The following is a 22,572-nucleotide window of genomic DNA, read 5'->3' as shown; positions in this document are numbered from 1 at the left end:
ATTTCGCCTGATGATGTTGTTTCTTCCCGTTGGAAGAGTTGAGGAGTTAATCCACGTTTTCGTTGGAGCTGTTCGCCGAAAGAAAGAGGAAGATGGCGGCAGGCTGAGGCCTCTTATGGACTAGGGGGGCGTGCCTATGTGTGAGACATGATGGGATATGTAGTTTAACTTTATATTGAATGAAAAGCAAGCATTTTCATTGGCTGCTGTGAGCTTCTAGTAAAGATTGAGAAGCATAATCCTCGCCTCCGTGTCCTTAATAGAATTGCAAATTCTTGTCGCGAATGCTAGCAAATTTGTGATTCTCCAGCCTGGCTGTTCAAAACAGACGGGCTGGAGAAACCCAAGTGTGGCTTGTGTGTTTTGGTCGGACTCAGGCGGCTGGCCAAACACATATATTTGCACTTAGGGAGTGCACATAGCACTCCTCCTCCCTGCGCAGAATGGATCAGAGCCAGCAAATGAAAAATAAAACGAACATCGTTTTATTTTTCATTTGCTGGCTCTGAGCCAGACAGTGGGGTGACGCTACTCCGCCATTGCGGAGGAGCTGCCGCTGTTTTTCACACTATTTTAACAAGCAATATATGTGCCAAATAATCAGATGCTCTAAATAAACGTAATATATTCTGCAACAACAGATAAGTATTTTATTTTTTAATACAAGATCATCAAATGACACTTTTCTTTTTTTAATTGCCAAATAGTTATCACATTTTACAATTTTCAGAACTCTCAATATAAAAATATCTCATAGTTTCAAAACAAGCTCAATTTGGTATCAATTAGCTTCACAGGTGCTTCGCTTTGTCTTTCCTGGTTTCTTTTTTTCAATTTCCTATGGCTCAGACAATGCACATAAATCCATTTCTTATCATAAATCATGGCTTACAAAAAACATTGCGAGATGTTTTTGGCATTAGCAATGCCAAAACCGATATAAGCAATGGCAAAGTCAATAGGTCTATACCCCAGAGTCACAGTCAAGACCAGCTAACTTTGTCAATGTTTGTTTCACAAGCCTAGGCCAACTAGTACATCATCACAGGATTATTCTGATGGTATGAAGAAAGGCGAATCGTAGCAAAGTCTCTTTCTGTCAAGTTTTTAGGGCTAGTAGTACTGCTCCTCCTAAATCATTTCTTAGTAGGTCAATTGCAAAAGCCATTACCTCACTTCTCTGTGGTACATCTTTGGAACATGTAAAACAAGTTGCATTTCGTAGGTAAACTTTTGTGGACCTTTATATTCAGACTTAGAATGTCACACTGCATCACACGTTGTCATTGTTTTCCATTCAAGCACGTGCTCTGTGGAATCCTAGAGGTCAGGTATTGGTATTCTTTATATTTCTATTCTGAACCTTGAAAGCAACACGTACTCTGCCATAACAATCTGCTAAATATTGGAGGACAGAAGCTTCTTCTATGGGGTACCGAGTGGCAATATTAGTCAGACGCTGCTCAAATGTAGAAGAATTCACCGAAATAGGCATCTCCAAACGGGATAAAACATTCACAGGAAACAAAAGGTAATAACTCAACCTGAAGTGGTGATGCATAAAATCATGAGTAGAACAGAAACAATACATCTACTTAACATGATGTAGGACCTAATAATGGTAAGGGTTCCTCTAAATTTCATGAAAAAATTGAAAGTCATCCTCTGATATAACAGCTTCAAGAAATCGGATTGGAACCCACATATTTAGGCCCAAATTTAAGGTGGGAAATATTTTTGCACTCAGCCATGCAAACTATGACTCCTAATGCAGATTACTGTAGACAGATACGAAAACCTCACCCTAGTCATACTGACAAATAATATATTCTTAAATACGTGGCCTATTATGTGAACTAAAGTGCCATTCTTTCGTGTTACAATGACCCCTTCTTTGGGAGACATGTTCTTTCATATCCCAGAACTCTTCTGAACGGCTCAACATTTTTAACGAGTGAGAAGGGCCAGAGTAAAGCGGTCTGAGTAAAGTTATGTGGACTGACTCTATTGGTTGCCTCAATACTAGAGTCAGCACAAAGAGGGCTACTACAAAGAAATGAACTCCCGTACTGCGAAGAAGAGGATCTGGGGAATGCACAAAAAAGGAAGCCTCGGGATTGACCAACGAAAAGGAAGGCCATGTTCAGTGTGCTTAATGAGTTTGACAATTCTGATTCTTCTACCTACAAGTCAGAGTTCACATTTTTCAATTCGTTCATTTAGCATGCACAAAACATGCAATAGGTTTTGCTGAACCATGGTGTTCCCCAATGGATGCAGCATTAAGATGTATGTACGTGCTTCATCTGCGAATTATCAGGTTTGAAGCCAAACTCGTTGCCAAGCATAGCGCCTCATTGCTGTTATGTGGTCCACTTTCTCAAGATGGGGTGCAGAGCAGTTTTTTGTTCAAAGTTCAGGCCGCATGAATAGTTTGTGATGGATGAGCTGTTCTTAATCCCACAAGCCTTGGTGATGCAGTAACTGACTTGCATTAGCATTTCTGGATCAGCCCTATGAGGATGTCTGTTAGTTCGCAAACGATTAACAATGGCGCTCAGGTTTTAAGTACATATTTCCGGAGAGGTGTATTTAACAAAGCACATTGCTGAACAAGGTTTTGTCTCTTTTCAATTTCGCTTTAACTCGTGTTGTCCTCATTTAAAGTACGATTATATGAGCAAGCGTTATTCTAGGTGTTACATTGAATCATTTGTAAAACATTATGATGTTAAACATTCTCATTTGCTATTTAGAAGCCTACGGTGCTAATTTTTTTATGGTAAAGCATAATGTGGAAACAAACTATGGAAATAGCCTCTTTGTTTGCTTCTAAGATCAGTCTATAATTTTGATAATGTTCTGTAAGTAATATGTGACAAGGATACAACAGTAACTCATAAGGCTAGGGGGAAAAAAGCTGCCCTCAGCCGAGTTAGCTCTGGTTTAAGCATGCGTTTTCAGCAAGCCATCCTTTCTGGGTGTGCCCAAAGAGAAATAGGTGACGCGAGTTTGGCTGAATTAAAGGCATATGAAGCGGGTGGCAAGCAATGTCGATCCCAGACCAACCCCTACATTTGTGAAGCAATCAACGTTTGAGGCCACCCTGGCAATTTAATAGGCCCGTCTATTCAGCGATCACGACCTGCTTATAACCAGAGCCAGGCTGAAGGTGCAGAGAAAAGATATTTAAAGAAGATGTTGGGGAGGGGGGGCTCCTCCTTAAAGTGATCTGCCTCCCCAGAAGGAACCTGTAGGCTTCCTTTAAGAGGAACCCATTACATAGCAAAATACTTTTACAGCTGGTAGGGAAAATCGCTTTCGCAACCAGACATGATTAGGTTACTGGGAAATACTCTGCAGTGCACTCAATGTGGACAGATAGGCTATGATTGTACTCATCCTGTAGTGGATGGAAGTAGCTCTTTTCAATTCATGTTTGGACTAGCTATAATCGAATGGCAGCCCTCTCCCTGTAATCCTTCTCCAGCGTGAAGCAGCATTTATGCGAGCATCTACCATTCTGTACCTCTTATCTTGTTCCGGCAACAGGCGACCGCAATTAAGACCTTGAATCACTGTGTAGTGCAATTAGAACCAGGGATAATGCTCTATTTTCGCTGTAATATATATATTTTTTAAACTAACACAAACATTACAAAGCCGTGATCAAACCTGTTCAAAAAATTGAATTACCAATTTATAGAGTGCAAGAGAAAAAACATGAACGTCTCTTCTATATTCCAAAAAAACGCTATTAAAATGGAAGAAAAAAGGGCTTTGGATGCCTGGAGCTTGGTAGGTTCTGGTATCTTTTTGGCTGCTAGTCTGTAAACCCAGCAACATAATGGCTTCAGTCACTACTAGCGAGCTGCCAACTCTCTGCTAGAACAAAAGATCAGACTTTCAGAAGAAGAGGAATGTGCTGAATGATGTTGGTGGCGGTGGGAAAGCCACGCTCATTCAAAATGAGCAGCTTATGTATTTCTTTGCAAGACACAAACTGTCATGATTGCTGCAATGATTCACTTTGAGAAATGTATTATTGACTTGTAGGAGCAAAAGGGGATTTCTAAACAATGTATTGCATAAAGACGATGGCGGTACATAGCATGATGTGCAGATACAATGCAGAACACAAACCAATGTAGTGACTGATCGAATGAACACAAACCTGCTGTTCTGTAATAATTAGACATCGAAATACCATAAGACAAAAACATTTAGCCCAATAATATGGTACAGATTGGCACACTGTGCAACGTTAGTGTTTCTTTCCTATTGCACGAGTTAACATTTCTGGGTAGCTCCACATTCCTCGCGGCCATGTAATATGGAGCACATCATTGTATGGCGTTAGCCAAGATGTTTTCATTTGACTAAAATTCTATGTATAGAATACTTCAGTGGCAGCTCCTCCACCGCCTGAATAAAATAAAAATAAAATTATAATAACTTGTTATTATAATTTTATTTGTTCCTGCTGTGGCAGCTTTGTAGATGGAGCGGGGCTGCTCTGCTCTCAGAGCAGGGGGAGGAGCGATTGCACTATGTAAGTGCGCATGAATGTTTGGACGGCTGTCTTGGGCCAGCGAAACAGTCATGCGCACTTTGCATGTTCTCCACCCAGGCTGCATTACAGCCTGGTTGGAGAGCATGCCCAGGCTCCCAGTCCCTGCCTGAGCGCCGAACCACTGTGCTCAGACCAATCACAACGCTGAATTGCAGCATTGTGATTGGCTTAGGGGAGCCTGGGTGCTTCCTGCGTGCTCTTTTCCTATGCTAGAAGAGATGACAGTGTAGAGATGTGGCAAGTTGCTGAACGGCTATACGTTTTTATTTTGACTTTACCCCCTCTCCCCCGCCCTCCGCCCTGCCACCCCCGATCTGTGTCAGCCGCCAATGGTATACTTATTTAAAGAGGCTTTCAGCTAGCTCTCTTCATCTATTGAACTGTTATTGTGTCATTCACATTTTGTCTCCGCCCACTAGAGCATCCAGCATGGGGCAATGGGTCAGCCTATTCGAGCCTCTGGTTAACTTTACTTTGAGTTGCTGCATTTTTCTTTCTCACAAGGCAGTGGCATAACACAACTTGAGCCCCCCCCCCCCTGCAAAGTACATGGAGGGGTCCCCCCTCCCTGGCCCACCACCTACCATTTTCGCTGAGTGGGCCCCCTGAAGTTTGGTCCCCCCCACACAGCAGGGGCTGTGGGGGCTTTTGTTACACCACTGTCACAAGGATCACATGCCCACACCAGTTAGTTCTCTTTAGTGCCAGTGTTTTATTATTATTACTTTAGTGCTGGCTTTGTGGTTAGATCCTGATGTGATAGCAGGACACTTTTTATTAGCACATCATATTGCTTTTGATGTGAGCATAGTGCACATCCCAGCTTTATAAGTTCATGTCTCGTGCTACTACAGTTGTAAAATCCTTTTGGAGTGGACTTTGTTTATCTGACTGCTGCACAACAGATTGTGTCAATTTGAAATTGTTCTTTGTAAAGTTATTCTCTTTTATGAAGAATGAAGTGCATTTATAACTCCACTCTTGTATGTCATGCTGGTATGTATTTTAATTGAGGACTACCATTTAGAATGTATTAGGTGTGGGTGGAATGTTCCATTCTGCTTGCGGGATTTGGCCACTCTGCGTTACTCTTCTAATACAGAGTTCTGTACAAATTCCGCCATTTGCCGTGTGGCAGAATTTTTTCTCAGACGAGCAAGATTTGGCCCATAACGTGATTTCCAGTCTATAGGAGGAAATCCATCCAGATTTTTCAAACTAGGGCAGTTGCAAGTGTTTGCGGTCAGGAGGCTGCCACTCGAGTAGAATATCTACTCAAGCGGCAGCAGAATAAACTAGAGTAGCTGCACCCTCTGGAGCACTTCATGGTGCTGTTTGCACTGATTTGCACTGAGCATGGAACACACTGCCGGTGATAAATCACAGCACGAGCAATGAGACATGCTTATTTACCCCTGTTGGCGGAACTCCGCATGTCCTGCTTGCATAGCTTTATAGTTTGCCTTCAGTGCTCCTGTATGTCATGCTTATATAGACATTTAACTATTACATTACGAACTGAATCTGGTCCGTTTATTCCAATTTACTGATCTATCTATCTCTTTGCACCCAAAACTACCTACATAGATTTTTGCAACCCAATTAGTCTATATCTTAGGAACTCTACTTGTCTATCTATTTATAAACCATCTCTATCTATGCAAGTCTCTCCGTCTTTGCAAGCCTCTCTATCTCTTGTTGCAAGCCTCTATATTTATCTATCTTTGCGAGCATCTTTATTTTTCAATCACTACAAGCCTCTTTATTTATCAATCTATAATAGGCAGCTTATAAGTCTCATGCTAATACAGTTGTAAAATCCTTTTGGAGTGGGCTTTGTTTATCTGACTGCTGCACAAGAGATTGTGTCAATTTCAAATTGTTCTTTGTAAAGTTATTCTCTTTTATGAAGCATGAAATGAAGTGCATTTATAACTCCACTCTTGTATGTCATGCTGGTATGTATTTTAATTAAGGACTACCATTTAGAATGTATTAGGTGTGGGTGGAATGTTCCATTCTGCTTGCGGGATTTGGCCACTCTGCGTTACTCTTCTAACACAGAGTTCTGGACAAATTCCGCCAATTGCCGTGTGGCAGAATTTTTGCTCTGACGAGCAAGATTTGGCCCATAACGTGATTTCCAGTCTATAGGAGGAAATCCATCCAGATTTTTCAAACTCGGGCATTTGCAAGCGTTTGCGGTCAGGAGGCTGCCACTCGAGTAGAATGTCTACTCAAGCGGCAGCAGAATAAACTAGTGTAGCTGCACCCTCTGGAGCACTGGATGGTGCTGTTTGCACTGATTTGCACTGAGCATGGAACACACTGCCGGAGATAAATCACAGCACGAGCAATGAGACATGCTTATTTACGCCTGTTGGCGGAACTCCGCATGTCCTGCTTGCATAGCTTTATAGTTTGCCTTCAGTGCTCCTGTATGTCATGCTTATATAGACATTTAACTATTACATTACGAACTGAATCTGGTCCGTTTATTCCAATTTACTGATCTATCTATCTATCTCTTTGCACCCAAAACTACCTACATAGATTTTTGCAACCCAATTAGTCTATATCTTAGCAACTCTACTTGTCTATCTATTTATAAACCATCTCTATCTATGCAAGTCTCTCCGTCTTTGCAAGCCTCTCTATCTCTTGTTGCAAGCCTCTATATTTATCTATCTTTGCGAGCATCTTTATTTATCAGACAGACAGACAGACACAGACAGACAGACAGACACACACACACACACACACACCTCTCTGTGTCTCACTGCTCGTCTGCCTGGTGCGGCTTGGAGGCTCCTGATTCCCTTGGCCACACCCGCAACCAGGCTTTGTCAGCAGCAGAAGCCACAATCACTTCCTGGTCTGGGATCCCAGTTGCCACGACAACCTGCCAACGCTCTTGAGCCCTACGGAGTTGCTCTTCGGACAGGCTGGCCCCCACCTACTGGTGTGGCCACGCCAGATGCTCCCCGGTTGCATCGCACTGCCAGCAGGCCTCCTTCCCTGGTCCGCTTTCTACTATGGCCGCTGGCGGTGGAGACGGCCCTCAGTGCAGCTTCTCGCTTAGGGCTGGGCCCAGCCCAGCCCTCCCGGGAAAGAGTGACAACAGGCAGGAACTGGACGCAACCCAATCTGGAATAGCAGGACCCGCAAGAACGGCGCAGAAGAAGTCAGCACCCCCCAACAGACCATCAGGAACCCCCCACCAAGGCGAGGAACACAAAACCAAGGATCCCAGTGGCACCAATGGGCACACCAACGGAAGAACCCACAAAGGCACAAGACAAAAAGACCCAGGACGCAGCAGGAAACAATCCCGCAGCAACCAGGCCACCCAAGGACCCAAACCGCCAACACAGGGCCACGAGACACCCGCAAGGCTGCCCAAAGAGCTCGAAGAGCAGAGACGGCCAGGCCCACACAGAAAGGAAACAAAAACCCCCTCACTGGGAATACCGAAAAAGAGTCAAAACTCCCAGAAACACAATAGTGCTCACAAGGCCCGAAAAAAAAGAGGCATCAGAGCGCCATACATGAGCATTAGTCCAGGGTCGCGACAGATGGACACATTCACCTTTTGTTAGGCACGGGAAGAGCAAGAGAATAGCAAAGAAACACATGATGCAGAGCGATGGTGCTGAGACACGAACAACGGGTCTCCAGCCCCGAGGACGACAGCCCTAGCCGAAAGACATTCTCTCTCCATAACCAACGAGAAAAAGACCCCCAGAGGCGAGAAAACAAGACAGAAGAGAAGCCGGGAATCGAAAGCCCCTAAGCAACTCAATCGCCGCTAGGGAGCACACCCTAGACAGCAAGCCCAATCAAAGAAGCCAAAAGAAGACGATGAGCCAGAACCCCCACAGGAAACAGAGGGCCCAGCAACAAAAAAGGAAGATCCGGGAACTCCCGGACGGCCAGCACCCCCAGCACAGGAAACCAAGGACGGGGAATCCAACCCGGGAACCACCACAGAATACATGACAGTTTCTGGCAAACAAAACTAGTGCAAAACAAAGGAAACAGCTGAAAGCATAAGCAGGGAAACCGGCCAACGGAACAACAGTGCTTCCAGCAACCACACCCCCGAGCACATGAATAGAGCGCAGAAGCGAGGCCAGCTAGAACACAACCCCTCTGCAAACAGAACCACTTTTGGGCACCCAAACTGGGCCTGCAACAAATGGAACACGGCCACACACAGGGAGAAGGAAGCCAAGGTGGGAAAAATCCTGTGCAGGCAAAATGCACCACAGCGCACCAATCCCGGGAAAGAAACCGCTCAGAGTGACAACACCGGTAACGTGTCAAACGCAACCAGTATTCCCAGGTGGCCTGCCAGCCAGGGACTAACCAGGCCCACCCCTGTTGAACCTAAGAGATCAGACGATACCAGACACTCTCAGGGTGGAAAGGCCGTAGGTCCTGGACACGAGGCAGGCCACCATCACCCGCAAGACAGTCCGTACCAGAAAAGGAGGAGCCCGAAGTGCTGGGACCTTCCCCAGAAAAGTCAAACGAAGTTCACACAAATCCCAGAAGCAGGACTTGCAACCCGCGTGCATGTGAGTACACCGACCCAGCACCAATCGGGAATCCAATGTCGCCGCCCAATGCCGCAGGCTGGCAAAAGTCGAAACCACCCAGGAAGGGGGCACCAGATAGGAAGACCCCTGGAGAGAGAGGACCCCACCAACTATCAACTCCAAGCGGGCCATAGCTGTAGAGACAGGACCACCGCCCAACCATAGAACATGGAACCAGGAGCCCCCGGTGACAAGAGAAGGAACACCAAAGGTAAAAGATGGAAGTCGGCGATGCTGGGACCGAAATAAATGACTCCAGATGACAGCAGAAACTGACAGGCAGTGAGTAGCAAACAGAGCCCTCAAGCCTGCAGTGGCACAGTAGGAGCCCAAAAAGCAGATAACACACCTGGCCATGCCAGGTATGGAAACACTAACCAGGATGAAGTGGGAAATGCCATGGGGCCTTGGTACCCCTGAACAGAGAAAGGCCACCGAAACAGGATGTGCAAGAAGAATACAACCCACACCTCATGTACACCGGTGTACCGGGCACCCAGCCAACAGCACAAGGCACGCCCAGGCAGACTTCCATTAAGGTACCAACCAGGGTTAATCCTGCTTAACGTCTGAGACTAGATGAGAACAGGTGCAGTCAGGGCGGAATGCCCTTAGGCATAACCGAGAAAGAAAGATTAAGGACAAAACCTTGCCCACAATCCCAGACCGAGGAAGCCAGCGCCCAACATAAAAGGTCACCGAGGCCAATAATGGAAAGAAAAGCACAAGCTTGGATGCTGTGGGGACAGGAGACATGACACGGTGCAGAGCAAACGAATGCACCAATAACACCGACCGACCGACCAACAATGAACTAGGTCGTGGACAAAAGAATAGGGAAAAACAAAAATGGATAAACACAGCCGCCAACAGCCGAAACCACCAACAAGATACGGACAGTCCATACTACACGCCACAACCGGAAATATGCATAGAAGAAAGGGGAGTGCTGCCAGGCCAGAACGCAAGCATCATCACGAAACTCGAGGGAGTAGCCAAAAAAGGCAATGCTGAGCAACGAAAGAGCAGAAAAAAATGGCAAAGACCCCAACGAAAGGGAGAGTGAGCCGGAAATGAGTAACTGCACACTATTGCTACTCCTCCCCACCACCAGGAACTCAAAGTGCGCCGGGTGCCCATGGGCAGAACCATACGGACCCACCCAAAATGCACTAATGACGGAGGAATAGGCTCAGGGTGCTGTGCTCACGGTGACAAGAGTGCAGAAGAGGGGAAGGCAACAGGAGCAACCCACAAGGAAAAAAACGTGCCATAACCAGACTCCATTGAGGCAGCACGTGTCACTGGGAAGCCACACCATGGGTGCAGTTACACCCAAAAGGTCCCGGGCAGATCAGCCGTTAGCATGCGAATACCGCCGCACCTCATAGGCAAGCAGAGAAAACAGAGGCTGACAAACCCACAGCAACCAGACTCTAAACGCCCCAGGGGCATAGCATTCGCCCCGGGGACAGAAAGCAGCCCCCGAGATGGGAGGAGGGAAGTCCAAGCAGGGCATGTCTGGCTGCCAAGCCCTTGGAGAGAAGTGGGACGAGGTAGGTTGGGGCCGGGGCAGGAAGGTGAGCCCGGAAAAGTACCTGAAGCAAAAGGGAAAAGGAAGAGACCAATGCACAGCAGCGCCAGCCAGAGTCAAGCAGCAACGCTGAAAAGCATGACCCAAATAGGGAGGCAAACCGGCACACACACTCCGGCAAATAGCGAAACCGCCGGGAGCGCCAACAAGGATCACAAGTAAATCCCACAGTGGGACCCAGGGCGCAAACACCCCCCGAGATAATAGCTCACAGGCCATCTCGCGGCCGGACGTAACACTGCAGCACCATGCAACACCCGGCGCAGAGCACCCAGCCCACTGCTGCACCCCCTGCACAGCAGAGCCCACAGGACGCCAGCGGACCTGAGCGCCCCAGAACAAGCAAGAGAGAGGCGCTGTGCATGACCTGCTAACCGCCCCGTGGGCCCAGCAGCTACCAACCAGTGCTCGTACCCACGAGGCACAACAAGGGATAGAGAGGCTGAAGCGCCCGACACAGCCACAGCACCACCTGCATGTCAGGGACACCGCAAGGTGCCAGAAGGAAAGAGGGAGGGAGAACCGGCTGGAAGCACACCACGCCTGCACTCAAACTACTTTGCATAAGCGAGCAAAGCTTGTACTATTGCTGTATATATTCTCTGGGAGTGAGGAAGCAGGATTGGCCTTTGCCACAGAGTATTTAGACAGTGTCCGAAGCGCTGGTCGGACAGGTCAGTGAGTGGGCTACTTTTTTGGCTGTTTGTGGGTCCGTTTTATGGTATGCTTTGCTGTTAATTTCTCTGATATCACAAATACGGCCTTCAGAACACTCAAATCCATTCAGTCTTTCATACCTTGCACAATACTTTCACGGCGTATCTTCATAAATTCAAAACTGTCCCAATTTACAAACATGGTGCCTCGGCCGAATTTCTGTCCCAGTCTGATGCCAGGAAGCATATACTCTAGCTTCCTGTACTGTACCTGCTCTTTGTGTGTAGAGGAACACTGCATTACTGCTGCTGCACTAGTTCTGCACCTATTCGTTGTGTAATTGACCCTGTTCTTGGAAACTTGGAAATTCCCTTTCACCTTACAATTGCCAAAATGATGGACTTTGTAAATGTTTGGTTTATCTACAGAATGACAACCTGCAGGATGCAGCCACCAGCTCGGCCCCAACGTGCCAAGATGACCAGCCGGCGCGGAACAACTCCCGCAGACACACCCCCCTCCACAACACAAGTCAGGACCAGGGATGGCAAAATGATCCAGAGCCGGGCCCCGAACTCCTGCCCAGATCTGCCTGAGTAACCAAGCTCCCGGTCATCAACCCAAACGCCCCACCACAAACAGGAGGTCGGAGCCACAGGACAAAAGGGGGTGAGAGAAGAGGTGTGTGGGGTGGATAGTAATGGCCCCACACTCACAGCTACAAAACCGACGCAGGCAGTATCGCCAGCCCAAGGGACGCGACGCACCAGACTACATGACCAGGATGAAGAAAGAGAAAGGCCAGTGGGCGAGGGCAGGTATAAGTACCTCACCCCAACCCTCTGTGCCCGGAAGTGATGTGGCCTCAGCGCCAGACTTTTGGGGACTCCCCGGGGGTCCCCACGACTGGAGCGTGGAGATTTGTTGTAATGCTTCTCTAAGGTGGCCAATGCAAAAACAACAGTTGATGGACAAAATGCAGAACAATGTCATACATTCACCCCAGTACAGAGATCTGGGCCTAAATCCATCGTTTTTTTTTGCTCACCATGCCATTCCTGCATCTGAAGAGCAACCGCCGACGGCAGATCGTTCTACCACCTCCCAGCCAAGACCTGGAAACCCTCCCCATCCACCTACGGCAGACCCAAAACCTGCTGACCTTCAGAGGACTCCTCAAGACCTGGCTTTTTGAGCAGTAGCAGCCCCCGTGCCTTTTACTCACGGGTAAGTAGTGCGCTTTACAAATGCTATGGTTGATTGATTGATTCCAGTTTGAACCCAATGATATGCAAATCAGTCTTGACCCTGTGCCCCATGGGAACAGTCCAGCCTGAACTGCCAAGCCAGGTCCTCCCTGGACTGGATACAAGCATCCTAGGACCGGTTTCGGGCTTTCAGCCCTCATCAACCAGGATACCTTGATTCCAGTGACATGGAGAGCACAGGACTCACGTCTGAGCATACCCGTCCCACTCGGGGTGACAAGTGCAAAAACAACAGTTGATGGACAGAATGAAGAACAATGGCTACATTCACCCCAGTACAGAGATCTGGGCCTAAATCCATCGTTTTCTTTGCTCACCATGCCATTCCAGTTTGAACACAGCCATATGCAAATCAGTCTTGACCCTGTGACCCATGGGAACAGTCCAGCCCGAACTGCCAAGCCAGGTCCTCATAAGCATCCTAGGACCGGTTTCGGGCTTTCAGGCCTCATCAGCCAGGATACCTTGATTCCAGTGGCATGGAACTGGGGTGGCGGAGTGAGCTAAAGAATGATGATGGATTAAACCCAGATCAGTTGCCTGGGGGTGAGTGCTTGCATTGTTCAATACTCTGTCCATCATCCCCTTTGGATTTGCTTTGTTTGCCCTAAATTGGCAGGGTATGCCCAGACGTGGGTCCCTTGCTCACTTTGCCACTGGATTCAAGCTAGCCTGGCTGATGACGGCTGATTAGCCAGAAACTGGTCCCAGGATGCTTGTTTCCGGTCCAGGGAAGACATGGTTTGGCAGTTCGGGCTGGACTGTTGCCATGAGGCACAGGGTCGGACTGATTTGCATATGGCCATGTCGGAACAGGGGTGGCGGAGTGAGCTAAAGAATGATGATGGATTAAACCCAGATCAGTTGACTGGGGGTGAGTCCTTGCATTGTTCAACACTCCGTCCATCATTGCCTTTAGTTTTGCTCTATGGTGGCTGGGCTTTTATTTGGGCACACTGTGCGCACCGCGGGCAGCCTCATTCACCTTACACATGCCAAAATGATGGACTTTGTAAATGTTTGGCTTATCTAAGTACTTAACTCAAAGAATTATTCCGCTGTGCCAAGTTTTACATTTTTTATCATTTGAGGGGGCAGAGCCCCAATGAGGCGAGGTCTGGAGTGAAGGAGGAGGTTTGAGCCCAATCACCACCTGGCCAACCGTGCGCGGAGGGGGGTGTCAAAGAAAGGCGGCGAGGCTTACATTCCGAGTAGACTGTCTCACAAAAACAAATATCAAAGGCTTCTTAGCCTGCAGCCTACATCTTAGGTACGCTGTGAAATCCCTGATGGACAACGGCTGCCCAGGGTCTCCAAACACGAGCTGGAGACCTGCTCTCTGCATGTGTTTACAACTCTGTGTTTCCAGCTCAATGCGTGCATCGTATGAGTTGGCAAGTCTGCACTAGCGGAAGTAAGATAACGTTTTCTTTTTTTAAAGAAAACAATGTGTTTACCTGAACCGTTTGGTGCAATGTTTCCCCTTGTCAACACTTGCTTATTTGCCAAGGCAATATATTATGGCTGCATGAATGGATGAGTGCATAGATTACTACCTGCATGGATGGAGGAATGTGCGTATGAGTGCATAAGTGATTCATCACTGCATCCTCTCATTCAAGATCAAAACACACAGAAATTCGACAATCTACAAGAATCACTCAGACTTATTGTGTTTCTTTCTTTAGGTGCTCAATGACAGAGAAAAGTTCCAAATGCCATTAGATTCCATCAAACCCAACCAGGTTTCAGTCTTGAGCGACTTCAATTGTTCCACGCCAACAACACATTTACAAATTCTCTGTAATTTGTTTTGAGATTCGTTGCTTTCACAGACTCCCCGGAACAGCCATTTACTATGTAACTGCGAATTCAAACATGCAGAAATAATACAACTGGGTCATTTGCCTACCAAAATGCTTCGTTGGAACCCAAGTGGAGCTTTCTGCGTGGGCGGACAGGCTCTGTTCCAAAGCTGGAGAAAACCTCTTCCAATTAGAGAACTCCAGAGTGAAGTTAAGAGCGTCATCATTCACTGAGCAAATCCTGCAAAACAAAATGTTAGCATAAAGTTTATCACCTGCATCAGCGAAAACACAGCCAAAGAGTAAACCTAGAAAAATAATATTCTGTCGTTTATGCCCAATTAACTAAATTCAGGGAGTCCCTCAAATATAAATTGAACTGAAAACCGAAGGCAATTCAATGACAAGGCAAAACAACTTCATAAACTACTCACATTCTTACATTATATGTTATTCGGCAACATTTACTTCGCGAGTAAAGAATAGAGTACACTGCAATAGACCTCACTATAAATACAATCTCACAGATATTAATGCTACAGTGGGCGAAACTGATCTCCCATATACATGCTGTGTTAGGTAACCGTGCAGGCAATGAAAGAAAACTACTCCGCTTAAGAAGTCAAAAATCATTACCAGATCAAAATGCAGAAATGGATTAAAATACACATCCCTAAGCCCGGAGGAGTGTTGACAATATGCTGATCATCACCATATTATTATCTGCCTTCTCCCGGGAGTTACTTCTAGGATTGCTGTGCTGTCTCAGCTAGTATCTGCAGGTAACCCACAGTGAACGCGTGGATGATAATAGGAAAGAGCATGCAAGGTTCCTTAACCGTTCTGTGGTTTACCACATCACCTACGGTTTATAAAATCACTACTCCCACAGTTGCATCAAGCACGTTAGCATACATGATCTGCGAGCAGACCACCTCTTCTAAGGAATGGCAGAGGAGCGTCGCCCGACTGCCTGGCGCAGAGCAGCAAATGAAAAATAAAACGATGTTCTAGCATCGTTTTATTTTTCGTTTGCTGGCTCCGAGCCAGCTTGTGCTGGGAGGGGCGGGGCATGGGAGGGGGAGGAGGAGTGCGCGTGACTCCCTACGTGTGCGTATGGCCGGTTGTCTCAGGCCGACCAAAACACACATGCGCACTTAGGTTTCTCGAGCCCATCTCCATTCAGCAGCTGGGCTGGAGAAACCCCACAGACTCCATGACCTGAGCGGAGCGGAGTGTCCTTCCAGCCCGCTCAGGCCATTCCCATGCTGCAGGCTGCTGGGACCAGGAAGAAGCCAGCAAGAGCAACGCGAGGATACCGACGGCTTCAGGAAAGTTTTTTTAATTATTGTTAACACACCCAGCCCCCACGCGCTACCCCCGCCTCACCACCCTTTGTTAGTGGCACTCGATATTCACAAGTGAAGTTTGAACATACCTTGAAAACCAAGTGCCACACATCCAAGCGTGAAATTTGATGAGAACACTAATGTCAACGGACAAGAAAACACAATCAGTGGTACCCAGGCTAGACCATACAAAATGCCTTTCCACGACCTGATTATCCAATATCATCTGTACAAAGGAACGTAGGCAAGGCTGGCAAAATCTTTCTCACCATGTACCACAGGGCAAGGGTGCAGCAACACAAGAGACAACCTGCATTTAAGGATCGGGAACCCAAGCTACCCGATTTAACAACTCCTTTGCCCTTAGTGTCTACTTTCTTGAATTCCCTGTCCAGTGTAGCAGTGGAAAAAAGAATTTGGCTTTAGTTTACTGGTGAAGGCCTGAAGTTTAATGCTCTCTGGAATAGGATGTTGCTACAGAAATTTTGTATCACACACCTTTGGAATGGATAGCAAACTGTGAACGCCTGAGCTACAAATTCAATGATCAAATGGGAGTGTTTGAGGCAGTCTGGGAGCCCTTTCTAATGCCCCCATACTTACACACGGATGGAACTACTTGAATGTTTGTGAAAGAATGCATGCACTGAGGCCACCTGTTAGACCTGGCATCATTGGCATGAGTCTCTCCTCCATTTTTTCTGTTTGCCTCCTCTGTTTACGATGTTTTTGCTGGTATATTGCTTTGGGCACTGTGCCACTGCTGATCAGTGCCACAGTGCAAGTGCTCCCTATGTGAAATTGCTGTATTGATTGAATTCATGTTTGGCTTATTTGGTTTACTGTCAGTCCCTAGTAGAGTGCACCAGGAGTGCCAGGGCTTGTAAATACCAATGCTGCTAGTGGGCCTGCAGCACGTGTTGTGCCACCCACAAGAGCGGCCTAGTAAAAGTATGTCTGAAGGTCTACCATTGCTAGACCACGTGCAGTCTGGTACTGTCACGCAGACTGCGCAAGTACACCTACTTGCCAGTCCCTAAACCTTCCCTTAATTTCATGTTAGTCACCCCTATGGAAGGCCCAAGGGCAGGGTGCATTGTAAGCATAAGGTAGGACAAGCCTGACAAGGTTGGCATGTCCTAATAGTGAATTACAGCCATATTCGTTTTTCACTATTGTAAGGTAACCTGCTCTCCATCAGTTAGAATGGGCTGCCAGGATTATTAATGCTATAATCCTAGCGGGCTCGGGGAGCATGGTGCAATGTCGAGTTTGGTATCCCTGAACTCAGGGTTTAATAACGCATCCGTTTGTGTGGATGGTTTTTGGACTCTGTGTTTGAAAATAGCACTTTTAGAAAGTAGCTATTTTCTTGTCTAATGGTCTACTGGTCTCTGCTGGTTCTGGTGTGCGTGTGACAGGAGCTGGGTGGCTCCAGAGGTCTGAATGAGTCAGTGTGGGATGAGTGGGGCATTTGCATTGAGAGTAGGGGAAGAGTAGCTCCTGATAGCCTGCCCTGCCTGATACAATGCTGGCTCCGCCCCCCTGCCGGGCGGCTGATGACTCTGTGCCTGCCTGGGACTTTCCTGGCCCACCTCCTGCCGGGCAACTGATGGCCCTGGCCCTGCCCCTGCCAGTGACAATGCTGGCTCCGCTCCTGCTGGGCGGCTGAAGACTCTGCCCTGCATAGTGAATAGGCCAGGTGCTTCGGCCTGGCAACACCCACAACAAACCCAAGATGGGGGGAAATTCCCCTGCATGGACCAAGGGATCAAAGCCAAAAAGGGGTATAAGAGAAGGACCCCTAAACCAAGAATTTAGATCACTTCTGACAAGGAAACCTGAACCAAGGACAAGAAGCCTGCTGATCCAAGGACTGCCTACCCCTTCTGCCAGAGTGCTGTTTGTTGGGGGAATCCTGCATTGCTTCTTTATTTTTGCCAAGGAACCAGGAGAGAGGAACTGTGTGTGTACTCTCAATCTTTGCTAAGAAAATCTCCAAGGGCTGGAAGAGTGCCAGTCTCCTGTTGAAGTCACAGGGCTAAAGGACTTCATCTGCTTAAAGTGCTGTTTGCTGGAACTTGTGAATCCAGCACCTCTGAAAGAATCCAGCAATCTCGACGCCGACGGACGCCGCCGAATCCAGCTCGACATCGTGAGTAACGGCTCCAGTGTCCCGCTTCCTCGACGCCGGCCGCCGGGCCCGATCGACGCCAGCAACAACGCCAGTGAGTAGTGAGTTCGGCTCCAGCTCCAAGTGACCTCGTGTCTGCACCGCTGCTGATCGCATCGACTTCGAGCCCTCTCGACGCCGTGAGCGCTGCTCACTCTTGCAACATCGACATCGACGACGCCGTATCCTGGTCCATCTCGTGAGCGCTGCTCCTGCCTGACTTCGGTCGACGCCGCTGCAGATCGCCCCGACTCCGAGTCCCGATCGACGCCGAAGACGCGACGCCGGACATCTCGACGCCGCTGATCATCGAGTGCTTCACTTTTCCAAGGTACTGTGTTGTTGGGGTCTGTGCGACTCCGGGCTCGACGTAGCGCTCCTCGCGGTCGACGCCGAACCTTTGGGCTAACTTTGCCTCGACGTCGTGTGACTCCCGTGTGGGTTACATTGTTGCCAAGAACTGTGTTTTAGAGAAGAAGAGTTGCTTTTGATACTAAAGACTTTGTGCTAAGAAGAAACCGTACTTGAATTATTATTTTTCCTTCCAAGAGTATTTATTAAGATTGTGGTATATTTTTGTCGTTATTTGGTCTTGTGCTAAGCCTTATATAAAAATCCTTATTTTTATAATACTACTGTGTCGTGTCCATTTGTAGTGTATTCACTTTATTACTGTATGTGGTCATAAATGCTTAACGCACTGCCTCTGAGATAAGTCTGTCTGCTTTGCCAAGCTACCAAGGGGGTGAGCAGGGGTTATCTAAGTGTGTGATCCCCTTGCCCTGACTAGAAAAGGTGTGTCCCTATTTGTCAGAAGTGTATACCTCTGCCAACTAGAGACAGCCGCTTCTAACATTGGTGGGTCAGCGGTGAGGATTTGAACTTTGCATTTATGACCCATGTGCAGTGATTAGTGTGCGCTACATAGTGAAAGCAGACCATAGCGCAGCCACAATCTGTTTTGGTTGGATATTCCATTTTTGTTCTCCGCTTTCCTGGAGCTTGATTTTTGAAACTGCCAGTTTTGACCATGAGTGATGCTGGAGTCCCTGCTGTTGTTATTGTGGAGGAATTTGATAGGAGTAAGATGAACGACTATCCGTTAAAGAAGCTGAAATCCTTTTGCAAGCAGCTGAAAGTTCCTACCACAGGCATTTCAAGGAGAGCAGATTATCTCAAAGCATTGGAGGCCTGGGTAGAGGCCAGAGATCCCTCTGATCCGGTGGTGGTACCGACAGGGGAAGGGGAGGAGGAGGTGCCAGTGAATGGGCCCGCATCCTCTCCTGGCAGCAGTGTTTCCTCCAAAGGTCTTTCTCCTGAAGAAAGAGAAGAAAGGGCGAAGGAGCGAGCATACAACATGGAAATGGCAAAACTTAAGATAGATGGGCAGTTGGAGATAGAGAATGCAAGAGGCAGGAGAGAAGCTGATATGGAGATCAAAAGGTTAGAGTTTGAAAGAGAGAAGTTAGCTTTTGAGCGTGATACCAGGATGAGGGAGTTGGAGCTCAAAGCTAAAGAGTTAGAATTGAATCCCTCTGGTGGCAGCATCCCATCTGTGCCTGCAGAAAGTAGGTTTTATTTTCCCAAAGATGTGATCAAAGATTTTCAGAAGAATGAGGATATTGGTCAATGGTTTAAAGCATATGAGTTAGCATTGTTGGCCCACCGGGTCCCTGAGAAGGATTGGGGAGCGGGGTTGTGGGGTCGCTTTGTGAATGAGGGAAGAGATACCCTGTTAGACATGCCTGTTGAGGATAGGATGTCTTATGCTCATATGAAAGATGCTTTAATGTTAAGGTATGGCCTAACCCCAGAAAAGTACAGACAGGCCTTTAGGGAATGTAAGAAGTTGCCTGGTACGACGTGGGTGGAATATGTGTCATATTTTTGCAGAGCCATGGATGGTTGGGTAAAGGGCAGCAAAGTGGAAAGTTATGATGCTCTTTATGATTTGTTTGCTTGGGAGCACTTGTCTAATAACTGTTTTCCAGAGCTGCGCCAGTCCTTATTGATAGCAAGATATCTAACCCTAGAAAACTTGCTGAAGAGGCGGACCGCTGGGTCAGTACCAGGGTCCACAAGGGTCCAGTGGGAGACTCAGCCAAAGGTGGGCAGGGTCCACAGCAGAAGAGTGGGGGGGACAAGGGTAAACAGAGGTAGTTCCAGAAGGGGCCCCAAAGTAATCCCCAAGGGAACCAAGGGAAGGGTTCCCAGCCTCCCCCAGAGAAGAAATCAGAGGCCCCGACAGGTAGACCTGTTCGTAGGGGCCCAATGACCTGCTTCGCTTGTAAGCAGGTGGGACACCGGTTTTATGATCCCCAGTGTCCCTTGAAGAACTCTAGTGCACCACCCAGTGCACCACCACGTGCCGCCCCCCGTCAGTTGGCGAGTGTAGCCCTGGGAGGGGAGGAGATGGTTGCCCATGGTGGGGAGGGTCCCGCAGAGATGTCCCTGGTCTCTCTAGGAGACATGGAATTGGTCCCTCCACCCCCGCTGCCTAGTAACACTAAGAAATATAGGCAGTGGGTGACCATTAATGGCCATAGAGTGGAAGCTCTCAGAGACACCGGAGCGAGTGTGACAGCTGTCAAGTGTCACTTGGTGTCCAGAGAGCAGGTTGTTCCCCACGCATTCTACCCTGTGATAGCTGCTGACAACTCCCAGAGAGAGTGTGAGGTAGCTCAAGTTTCCTTTGAATGGGGGGGAGTTTCAGGTACTCTTCAAGTTGCTGTAAGGCCCGCCATGCCTGTTGATTGTCTCCTGGGCAATGATTTGGAAGACTCCCCTTGGGCTAAGGTGGAGAGGGAGACACATTTGAAAATGTTGGGTGTGCCAGAGTGGGTGTGTGCAACCACTCGATCCATGACAGCAAGTAAGGGTGTTGATGGGATTCTGGAGCCTGAAAGAATGGCCCAGGACCCAGCTGTGAAGAGAAGAGGCAGGGGGCGCGGGAAACCATCCCCCGTAGTTCCCGTGGTCCAGGAGGAGGCAGACCTTGAGGGGTATGCCCTGGAACCCACAGGTGAACAAGTTGCTGAACTGGGAGACCTGCCCGAGCTGACCCACTGGCAGCAGGATGGTGGTCCCTCCAGGGAGGAATTCTGTGCAGAACAGAAAGTGTGCCCTTCTCTTGTGGGTATGAGGCAGCAGGCCTCAGCCCAAACCTCAGGTGATCAGTCAGGGTCACATTTTGTTTACTGGGAGAACGACCTCCTGTATAGCGAGCCTAAGGCTGCTGAGCCTGGGTCAGCCCGTGTGCTGGTGGTACCCCAGCGCTTCAGAGCCTTCCTACTGGGTTTGGCTCATGACGTTCCGTTAGCTGGACATCTGGGGCAGGACAAGACCTATGACAGGCTTGTCACCCATTTTTATTGGCCTCAGATGAGAAGGGATACAGATATCCATTGCAAGACCTGTCAAACTTGCCAGGCAAGTGGGAAAAGCGGGCGGAAGCAGAAGGCTCCCCTCCAACCTTTTCCTGTGGTCAGTACCCCCTTTGACCGGGTGGGGATTGACATTGTTGGGCCCCTGGACCCCAAGACAGCCCTGGGCAACAGGTTCATCCTGGTCTTGGTGGACCATGCCACACGGTACCCGGAAGCCATCCCTCTCAGAACAGTGACGGCCCCCGTGGTGGGACGGGCACTGATGGGTGTTTTCTCCAGAATGGGGTTCCCCAGAGAGGTGGTGTCAGACCGGGGCACCAACTTCATTTCCAACTATATGAAGTCTCTGTGGAAGGAGTGTGGGGTAACTTACAAGTTCACCACTCCTTACCACCCTCAGGGTAATGGGTTGGTTGAAAGATTCAACCGTACCCTTAAAGGCATGATTATGGGTCTTGAAGAACCAATGAGGCGTAAATGGGACGTCCTCTTGCCATGCCTGTTGTTTGCTTACCGTGAGGTACCACAAAAGTCTCTAGGGTTCAGCCCCTTTGAGCTTTTGTATGGTCACCCGGTAAGAGGACCTTTGAGTCTGGTCAAAGAAGGCTGGGAGCAATCTCCCAGGAAACCTCCCCAGGATGTATACAGTTACATGCTGGCCTTTAGGAACCAGACTAGGCGCTTCAGAGATCTTGCTCAGGCAAATCTGGAGGCCAGCCAGGAGGAGATGAAGCGGTGGTACGACCAGAAGGCCACTCTGGTAGAGCTTCAGCCTGGACAAAAAGTTTGGGTCATGTCCCCTGTGGAACCTTGTGCGCTCAAGGACAGATGGACTGGACCATTTAAGGTTGTGGAGAAAAAGAGCGATGTCACCTACATGGTGGACTTGGAGTCTCCCAGGAACCCCTTGCGGGTCCTGCATGTCAACCGTTTAAAGCCCCACTTAGAAAGGTCCGAAGTGGGCATGCTCCTAGCTACAGATGCTGGAATGGAGGAGGAGAGTGAGCCTCTTCCTGACCTCCTGTCTGCAAAAGAGCAAGATGGGTCAGTGGATGGTGTTGTTCTCTCTGACACACTGACCCCTGAACAGCAGCAGGATTGTCGCCAATTGTTGGGACAATTCCCTGATCTGTTTTCCTTAATTCCTGGTGTCACTCAGTGGTGTG

The 22,572-nt window shown here is 48.2% G+C and overlaps 1 protein-coding gene across 7 annotated transcripts in view; it reads right to left on the bottom strand.

Annotated features, from left to right (window-relative positions):
* Nucleotides 1-22,572, bottom strand: part of ASB3 (ankyrin repeat and SOCS box containing 3) — a 471,022-nt gene that overhangs the window by 5,798 nt on the left and 442,652 nt on the right. For all 7 annotated transcript variants that reach the window (XM_078649594.1, XM_078649600.1, XM_078649598.1 and 4 more), the window contains one exon: nucleotides 14,606-14,739. In XM_078649594.1, coding sequence (XP_078505720.1) covers nucleotides 14,606-14,739 — 134 coding nt within the window. The remainder of the gene's footprint in view (nucleotides 1-14,605; nucleotides 14,740-22,572) is intronic.

This window comes from Lissotriton helveticus, chromosome 6 (genome assembly GCF_964261635.1).
Source record: "Lissotriton helveticus chromosome 6, aLisHel1.1, whole genome shotgun sequence".
In the NCBI taxonomy this organism is placed as follows: Eukaryota; Metazoa; Chordata; class Amphibia; order Caudata; family Salamandridae; genus Lissotriton; species Lissotriton helveticus.
The sequence above is the reverse complement of the archived record's forward strand: the minus strand, read 5'-3'. Positions and strand labels throughout refer to the sequence as shown.